Source organism: Bactrocera dorsalis, chromosome 4 (assembly GCF_023373825.1).
Source record: "Bactrocera dorsalis isolate Fly_Bdor chromosome 4, ASM2337382v1, whole genome shotgun sequence".
NCBI classification, from domain to species: Eukaryota; Metazoa; Arthropoda; class Insecta; order Diptera; family Tephritidae; genus Bactrocera; species Bactrocera dorsalis.
Window position 1 is genome coordinate 36,399,769 of NC_064306.1, and position 10,314 is coordinate 36,410,082.

General features: G+C 38.5%; 1 protein-coding gene across 2 annotated transcripts in view; it reads left to right on the forward strand.

The window, feature by feature from the left end:
* LOC105227241 (chitin deacetylase 1) overlaps positions 1-2,923 on the forward strand; it is a 148,116-nt gene extending 145,193 nt beyond the window's left edge. For both annotated transcript variants that reach the window (XM_029550616.2, XM_011206482.4), the window contains exon 8: positions 2,053-2,923. In XM_029550616.2, coding sequence (XP_029406476.1) covers positions 2,053-2,398 — 346 coding nt within the window. In that variant the 3' untranslated portion in view covers positions 2,399-2,923. The remainder of the gene's footprint in view (positions 1-2,052) is intronic.
* Positions 2,924-10,314: the final 7,391 nt, after the last annotated feature.

Sequence of the window (10,314 nt, forward strand, 5' to 3'; positions counted from 1 at the left end):
TTTGGTAATGTAAGCGGCTCGTTTTACTGCTATCCTTCCGATATTTGACACCTAACTTTCGAAATTCCTGGGTTGAGAAGCACTTTATTATTGACAAATACACTAAGAACACTAGACAGAAGCAAGAAGAGTGAGAGTAATCCTGAATAACTTCAGTTTTACTGGATGCCAGGCCACAAAGGCATCGAAGGCAATAAAATAGTGGGCGAAATTGCCAAGAATAGTGTACGGCTATCATCCGAAAACTTGATCAACATTGGGAAACACATAAATTGTCTATACTATGAACTCGACAGAAGCATGGTAAAGAAAATCAATACCCCATGGAACTAGCTTTCTGAGTGCAAAACCGAAAAAGTAGATCGGAAGTACACAAAATTCCTATTGACACTCGATAGAGACTGTAAAAACATGATAGAAATACCAAATGGTCACTGTCTGGTGGCAGCACATGCCCGCAAGATGGAACTGACAGATCGAGAAGACTGCAGGATATGTCTAGAGAAGGGCACCAGGGAAGCAATGAAGCATCTCTTGTGCACTTCTCCCGCATTGGCAAGACCACGTTGTAAGCATCTGGGATCCTCACGGTATGATATTATAATATATTAGAGGAGATATCGATAGACCTCACCAGAGTCTGTTAAGATTCGCTTCAAGCACAGGCATCCTAAAGACTGACTACTCCACTTGGACCTAGCTACTGATCCCCATCTGCTATCGTATCTGATCTATGCGTAGCTTATTAGCCTACCAGATTAATCCAACCTAAACCTGAATAAATTTAAATCATGTTGAACAACCGAAACTTAACGAAATACAATTTTAACGCTCCTGAGATGGTATCTGTTAGACAGCGGAGAGATGTTAGTGGAGCTCAAGTACTATCTTGACCTAAGCTTTTCAGGTTAATATCTACTCAAAGAGGTATATCCTCTATTTTTGATAATCCAGTAATCTTGTTCTCCCTCTCTTTCTACATCTCTTATGATATGATAATCCTTGAGGTTAGTGAGACCGAATGCTATAAAAAATCTAATAAAGCAGTAAACTTCAGAAATACTAATTTCTTCGCCAGTGAAATTTCTCCTTCACCCTAATGCTTGCGAATTTGTTCCCACAAAATTATCGCTCGGTTAGCATTTGAAACCACATTGACACAAAATGCAAGAGCAAACAATAATAAAATTTACAAACTAAAAACAAGTTTCTAACCTCAACTCACATTAGCCAAAAATATAGCAGGAGATGGAAAAGTAACTTAATGTCTAGACGATGGTCAGGAATAGTCTATGGGAATAACCATGGCATTGAAATTGAAAGTCTTAAATCGTGCTCGGAGTCTTCTACTATTTGAAAAACCAAAATTTCTTAACCACATAACAATTTAGTGGACCTCGAGTTTTGTATCAGCACGAGGAGCAAAATTTAAAAAGCCACATAATATTATATCACCCGAACATCGAAGGCAAATAAAATTGTATGAAACCCCAAGCTTTGTTCCTACTAATTTATACTGAGAACCTCATAGGTTATGTTAATGACTGGTAGACATTTTTTGGAGTTCTTAGGGAACTATTTGTAATGAATTTTTAACAGTTTTAGAACTCATTGGTACTAATGCTGAAGATACGAGTAACTCGGAAATAATATAGTATTAAGAAATTTATATTAAATTTTTCTGCAAACAACACACCAGTAAATTTCCTACTAGGAACACCCATATTCCCTAAATTCGCTATGCAAATGTTGAATACTAAACCATTTTGCTTTCTTAATGTTTTATTTCACTTTTGGGAAAAGCAAGTGTTTGTTTTTGTACTCCCACAATGTTATTTCGCTTACGTACAATATACACTCCCTCTCTCAGTCGCCCTCTCGCAAACACACAAATAATGTTATTTTGAGTTATTTTAACTTCGTTTGACCAAACAACTTTTTATTGCATTTCTAAACTATTTCATGATTTCATTATCACTCTTTACCCAACTCATGCTCCAACTAAAACCCGCTCACTTTCTCATTTCTCTCTCTCTTTCTTTCTGTTTGCAGTCCCGACGTCTACATACTCACCATCACCCAAATGCTGCAATACATGACCGATCCCAAAGAGTTGCGTGACGTCAACACCATCGAATCGTGGAAGTGCGACAAGAGTGTTGCTGTTGCACCGAAACCATGCAACATCTGGAATACCTGCGCGCTACCCTTCAAGATACCCGAACAGAATGTGACGGACACACGCTACATGGAGACTTGTCGCGAATGCCCCAATGTCTATCCATGGTTGGGTGATGCTGGCGGCACTGGCATTTCGGGACGTGACAATTACATTTTCTCTGGGCCAGCGAGCGGCGGCGAGGACGGCGATGAGGCTGGCGCTGAGGAGGAGAAGTAGAAGCGCAATGAAGGGTAACTACTGTAGCAGTGCGACGTAAAGTTGTAAAGGTGCGCTAAGCTAGTGTAAGCTGTTAGCTAAAAAGTTTCAAGGGTCAGGTGACAAGTGTCAACTGACAGCTGCTGTCAACTGTCAACTGCCAACTAAGTGTGAAGTGTTTTGTGTTTACATTTTCAGTTTTACGCTCGGTTTTTGTTATCTCCTACTGTCAACTTACATATATTTAATTCAAGTTTAATTCTCTTTTTTTTTAGTTTGTTTGGGAGCCATTTATAAAATGTGCCAATTAATGTTTACAATTTTGCTTTTCTTTATCAATTGTACAGCTACAGAGTCGTTAACCTTTTTTTTGTGTTCCCTGTGGAATTGTTAATTATTTTTGCTCAAATGGTTTCCATTTTTTTTTTACTGCATTTTCAAAATACTCACAGTTCTTCTAGCTGTTTTAGTGTTTAAGCCATGAAATCGTGTCAATCGTAGACGTTAAGCAAATACAAATAAAATTGATTTTTTATGAAGTGAAAAGGGTCTTCCTAATTTAGAAAGTTTAAGTGCTTTCCTGGTAAGTATTTTTTGTATACCTTTCTCTGACGACATTTAAGAGTACAATGTACCGTTGTGTGAAACATACATACTTAAAACTGCGAAATTAATTACTTGAACGGTTTTCGAAAAAAATCGAACCCACACAATGTCCATTACATTACATTGGAGAGATCAAAAAAATAATCAAGTAAGTTGAATAATTGATCTTGAGATCAATAGATTACCCACATAATACATTAAAACGTGCGAGATAAAGATCGATGTATTTGTTCAACAAGTCGAATGAGTTAAGAGATAAGTATATTGTATCTACCCCTATATAACATCTTCATCTTGCTTTCTAGAAGCACTGATACAGAAAATTGTATAAATTTCAATAAGGAAATATCACCGATTATAAACTATGCCTTGCACCTACAGACATGCCTTAACAACACATTTGAAATAATGGTAAGATACCACTTTATGTCTCTTTAACACAATTAAGGTCCATGACGAACTCTTTTCCACGCAGTATCTTCAAAAATATTTTCATGAAATCACCTGCACAGAATTAGTACCTATGGACAGGCGCTTGATATTTTCATAGAAGCTCTCAAAACCTTCGCAAACTTTCTTCCTATAGATTAAGTATGTTCTGGGAGTTAATCAGCCGCAGGTGAAGAGCCCGAATAGATCTTACGAAACACGAATAACCCTTGCAAACGATTAGACCTAGGTACTTTAACAATTTAAACTCATTAAGTAACTAGGTTTGGCAACGATATTCCATATGTACCTAACGTATGTGCTACCCGACTTCAATCCCGACTGTGACGATGTTGTTTGGACTTCTCGATATGGTAGATTGAGAACTACGAGTATAATATGTTTCGAACCTCATCTTTAATCTGGACATCTGAACCTCTACAGGCATCAACAACCACAAATTTGAATGTTCTGATAAGGAAACGTAGTCAATGCCCTTTTGAATACAAGTATGATATAGGGTGGGCCATCTAACGTTTTAAATTTGAATTATCTATATTTCGACATTGAAAACGTCAAATACCATTCGGAAAGTGACAGATATTCAGTAAAAAGTCTAAAATTTATGAAATGGGTCGCTATTCACTATTCTACAGTTCGCAGATTGGGCAGAAGATCGTTTGACCGAGGATGGTCAATTTTACCGAAAAATCATCTTTTCGGACGAGGCTCATTTCCACCTCGATGGTTACGTTAACAAGCAGAATTGTCGCATTTGGGGCACAGAAAACCCGCACGTAATCGTCGAGAAGCCAATGCACCCAGCACGAATCACTGTATGGTGCGGATTTTGGTCTGGTGGAATCATCGGCTCATTTTTCTTCGAAAATGAAGAAGGAACCGTAACCATCAATGGTGAGCGATATCGCGCAATGTTAACCGAATTTTTCTTCAAGCAAATTGAAGAGGAAGACTTGGACAACATTTGGTTCCAGCAGGACGGCGCTACGTGCCATACAGCAAACGCTACACTCAATATTTTACGCCCTATCTTCGAAATTTAAAATTTTATATGGCCCACCCTATATGTGGTCAAGTAAATATACAGTCTAATAGTTTGTATAGACATTTCCTATTCATCTTTGTTCTACGTACAACAAGTCTGACCTTTGAAATGTTAATAAATTGAAAGCTGGCATACGTATCCAAACAGCGGCTGTCATCGGCACCTGTGGAGCATTGCAGACCCTTCTCCTTTAATTACATTTCTAAAAACTTGGACCACTGCGCCACAGAGGCTATATCTGGCTTCTGAAGACAAGAAATATTTGGACGGAAAGAAGTCGTTGGAGAAGAAGCGTAGTGAACCTTTTCATGGATGGTTAGAAACTAGGAGGAAAATTTATTGGGAAAGTCTTCTGTAAGGAACTCACTCTCTAACTTAGATTTAGGCTACCGGAATACTATAGAATTTTGCAGACAGAAGTGGTAGCTATTGAGGTAGTAGACTTGCTGTTCCAGAGTGCAGCTTCTTTCAGAAATGCGAGCTTTCACTCTGACAGCAGAACGAAGATATTAGCATTGATTTCGCAAAATGTGGGGTCAAAGTTAGACAAAAAGTATTTTCACTTGAAATAGCAACAAGGTACTTCGTCATCAGACTCGCTTCGAACCTGGCCATAACGGAATCGCTGGGAAATTTAAAGTTCACAACGGAGTGGGAACGAGTTGGATATCCGTTGTCATCTTGCATTCTAGCACTGGACCTATAGACCTCACTGTGCGGCTGGCAAGCTTTTCTAATCTAGAGTTAAACATAGGAGATCTATTGAAGTGTTAGTAATATTCATCTTGCCGCAACCGTAGAAGTTCATGCAAAACTCCACTCGGACGCAAACTGTCAAAGTTGTATGGATGAAGTTGTGGTGGAAATATCCAGGCACTTTCAGCTCCATTGTACAGCCTTAGCAAGGCCGAATATGCAGCAACTCGGCATTCATATCTTCGGCGAAGCAGGAGGCGTAGCCGAAAGTGAAAGTTTCAACAAATTTCTGATCGGCTCAAGCGCTCTATCGATTTATGAGGACCTATTAGAATCGAACCTAAACTGGCAAACATATTCAATCTTAAAATATTTTGCTATATAGCAACCAATAATGGCATAGTAAGAAGAATGGATTGAATCGGGTATCAATAATTTTTTTTTTAATCGATAAACTTCTTACATTGACTAAATAAGCTATTCTAGATAACAGAATGGATCAGTTTATATGACAGCTACATGTTTTAGTAGTATGATATCGGCGATTCTGAAAAATGAGGAGCTTCTTGGAAAGAAAAAGACGTACGGAAAATATCTGGTTGATATCTCAAAAACTGAGGGGCTTGTTCGCATATATACAGACGGACATGCCTAATGTTGATCAATTATACATATCACGGGTTTTTCAATAAATCGAAATTTTTTGCATGGCCACCACAGGCACACTTGCAGAAGTTCAGACGCTGAACCCAATTTTCGACGGTTTTCAAACGTAAATCCGCCGATACTGCTGCAATTTCCATTTCGATATTAGTACGAAATTCATCAATCATTGCTGGCTTGTTGGCATAGACCATAGACTTGACAGTCCGCAGGAAATAGGCTAACGGCGTCAAATCGCATGACTGAGGCGTCCAAATGACTAAGCCATTTCATAAGGTAACTCGTTTACCAAAAATGGTTTTTAATAAATAGATTGTGACATTCGCTGTGTGGCTTGTGACGCCGTTTTGTTGGAACCACATATTGTCCGAGTTCATATCATCCAATTCGGGCCAAAAATATGAAAGTTTAAAACATAAAAAAATATCCTGTAACCCTGACCTGGTGTTTAACAGTCAGTTGGAAACTTCCTTACTCACTTACTCTCTTACTGACTCTGTACATGATTTTCCAAATGTATTGGTTAACTATTAAGTATAAGCTTTTCAACGGCAGCGTAACCAGCACGTGTCACATCCGCTTAAAACGATTCGATAATCAACTTGTTCTGCCAACACTCAGTTACAACATGATTTTCCATGCATTTAAGTGGGCTTGCGTTTATATATGTACATATTTAAGTGTGTTTGTGTAATACTACTACAACAAAAAACAGCAATTCGACGCTGGAAATTGAAACACGTCGTCAACACTTGGGCAACGCAGGATTTCGAAGTTTTTTTTCAACTGATTTTATAAATTTATTTACAGGAAAATAAGTGACTCTGGTTGTCGTCGCAATGTAATGGCGTAAAAGTGATTTTGTTTTTGCTGTAATATTATTCCGCTGTAATTGAATTATAAAACCATGTTGCATGCCTTTAAGCAAATTTGTAAGCCTTCGAAATCCTGTTTGCAGTTTAAATTGAAATGTATTCGCTTATTTTATTTTTTGACCACGTAATCAAAATGACATTTAAACACTTAAGTACGGACTATGTACAAGTAAGGGAGTTGTAGGCCCTTAAACGCTGCATTTGCTAGTTTCTCACAATGTGGCGAATAAATTTATTCACAAAATTAGTGCATTTAAATCTTCATATTTTGAAGTCAACTGGACTACTTTGTGCAGATATAGGACAACTTCTTTCATATTAACTCTTAAGATAACAATAAGGATCACTTAGAACCTGTCTGTTGTGGTACCTAAAACTGCTATATAACAGATCATAAGGCCCTTACATATCGACAAAGCTTTTTGAGTCTATCACAAGTTTGTTGAGACGTCTAATATCATTTTCGGCAATGTCTTTTGGTCACTCTTCTCTAAATAATTTTGATAACTAGCATCCGGCATGACTTTTAGCCTTACTACACAATTGCCTAATAGACAGAGTCCGATAAGAACATCAACGATTGCGGTAAAGTGATTTTTGCTAAGGGCCAGTAGTTCTCCTGAGTTTCACTCTAGGTCATAAGGATCAAAAAACCAACCTTGTTCCAGCGCCCGCGAAAACCATAGGTCCAGTGCTGGAACGCAAAATGCCAATGAAGATCCAAATCAATAACATTTCAAAGTGAGCGGAGAAATGGTGCCCCCTCTGGTTACCTTTCCGGCTTTGCATTTACCATCGATTCCCCTATTACCAGGCACTCAAACAAATCTAACGATGATTATATAAATTGAAGGTTCTCATAGATATTCCGTTATCTATTAAAGATCTGTATCTTGATTTTGATCGGTCAGTTTGAATGTCTCCTATATTCTATAGTGATACATCCTGAACAGGGGAGATTTTAACATTGCCCTTTTTTGGAAAAATATGACTTAAGATCCCTGTGTAGTCCATTATATACGATTCCACTCTATTGAGTGGGAAGCAGCTTCTCAAAGAGAAAGGGACGTGTAAATAATGTCATATCAATATCTCAAAAATTCATAAAATTGTTTACGTATATACAGATTGACACAAAATCGACCCAGCTAGTATCGCTGATCGCGAGAAGCTAGAAATATTTGCAGACAAATAAAAAAAAGCCAAAATGCATGAGTACGGAGAGCTTGACAAACTCGCCGAAAAGGGCAATCTTTGAAAATTGTACAAAAAAATGCGCCGACTACTCGTAACATAAGTATACTCTTGTAAAGGGTGATTTTTTAAGAGCTTGATAACTTTTTTTAAAAAAAAAAACGCATAAAATTTGCAAAATCTCATCGGTTCTTTATTTGAAACGTTAGATTGGTTCATGACATTTACTTTTTTAAGATAATTTCATTTAAATGTTGACCGCGGCTGCGTCTTAGGTGGTCCATTCGGAAAGTCCAATTTTGGGCAACTTTTTCGAGCATTTCGGCCGGAATAGCCCGAATTTCTTCGGAAATGTTGTCTTCCAAAGCTGGAATAGTTGCTGGCTTATTTCTGTAGACTTTAGACTTGACGTAGCCCCACAAAAAATAGTCTAAAGGCGTTAAATCGCATGATCTTGGTGGCCAACTTACGGGTCCATTTCTTGAGATGAATTGTTGTCCGAAGTTTTCCCTCAAAATGGCCATAGAATCGCGAGCTGTGTGGCATGTAGCGCCATCTTGTTGAAACCACATGTCAACCAAGTTCAGTTCTTCCATTTTTGGCAACAAAAAGTTTGTTAGCATCGAACGATAGCGATCGCCATTCACCGTAACGTTGCGTCCAACAGCATCTTTGAAAAAATACGGTCCAATGATTCCACCAGCGTACAAACCACACCAAACAGTGCATTTTTCGGGATGCATGGGCAGTTCTTGAACGGCTTCTGGTTGCTCTTCACCCCAAATGCGGCAATTTTGCTTATTTACGTAGCCATTCAACCAGAAATGAGCCTCATCGCTGAACAAAACACGCGCGCGAAACACATTTCGAACCGAACACTGATTTTGGTAATAAAATTCAATGATTTGCAAGCGTTGCTCGTTAGTAAGTCTATTCATGATGAAATGTCAAAGCATACTGAGCATCTTTCTCTTTGACACCATGTCTGAAATCCCACGTGATCTGTCAAATACTAATGCATGAAAATCCTAACCTCAAAAAAATCACCCGTTAGAACCCCCCGAGGTGATCTAGTAACCGATATCCATAGCATACTAAAATTATGGATGGAACATTACACCAGGAGATAGTGAACCTGATTCCCCAATCGATTACGATGGGCCGGACGTTATATTGACATTGTCATGAAAAAGTTCAAATCGCAATTACCTCTCTGAAGAAAAACAAAGTCACGGTGGCCGATGGAATGCCGGCCGAGCTCTTCTAATACGGTGGAGAAGATGTGAAAATGTGCATGCATCAGCTTCTTTATAGAATATGGTCGGACGAAAGCTTGCTCGACGATTGGAGTTCAAGTGTGCTTTGCCAATCCACAAAAAGTGAGACCCCACGATTGTACTGTGTGAAAGATTATAGCCTACCATCAACAAACTGATTGGACCTTATCATTGTACACTCGTCACTAACGAAAGACTAGTCTTTATAATATTTGTCTATTCAGTTTCAATATCTAAGTAGTTTTCTCCAAACATCCGCAGGGATTCAGAAGTTAAACCCTTCACATAATCAAAGATTACGAAGAAAGAAAATACATCTTAAATGATGTGAAATTTGTAAAAGCTGGATTTCAAGAGCCATGGCTTGCAAAAATTTTGGAAATATAAAGAATGATAATTTAACCGTACACTCGTTCGGCCAAGCACGTAATGGTACAAATTTGTACCTACATGCAACCAGCGTAAATATCTTTAAAGATAGCTCTGGTGGAGAAAGTGCGGAGTGTGTAAGCACTTACCGGAGTCTTGTACATTGTTAAACCGAAATTGTGTCAACACTGTAATTATTGAATTAGTTTTACAATCAAGTTGCTGGAGTGAATATTCTACACTCACCAAGCGACCAAGCAACCAAGCCCAATTGCGATACACAGACAGTAACGCAGGAGCCATTACGCATACAACCAGAAACTCAATTGTATGTATGTATGCCAACAAACCAAATTGCTACGACTCTCGGGGTTGCTTTGAAGTCATAAACACGGAAAAGAGTTTAGTTAGACTGCTGATTTCCTTATCGAAAGCCTGACACTTATTACCACTAGCGTGAAGTAGTTGGTTTACACGAGATAGTAATTTGTTTCAACGGCGATCGTTTTATCCATAATTAATTATTATTATTATTCTCCTTCTTCTTCGGAAATACAGCCGTGGGTTAGTCCTTTGCGAAATCACGCCAGTTGTACATCCGAAGTGATCATTCCTTTGAATGCATGGGTGCCCTTGCTTAGGTTGTTGACCGAGGGGTCTCGAATCGAATGAGCTTTGCGGTGTAGCATAATCTTTTATGCGGACGACATGGGATAACCACCAAATTCTATAGATTTGTATGCGCTGAGCTATATCCATGTC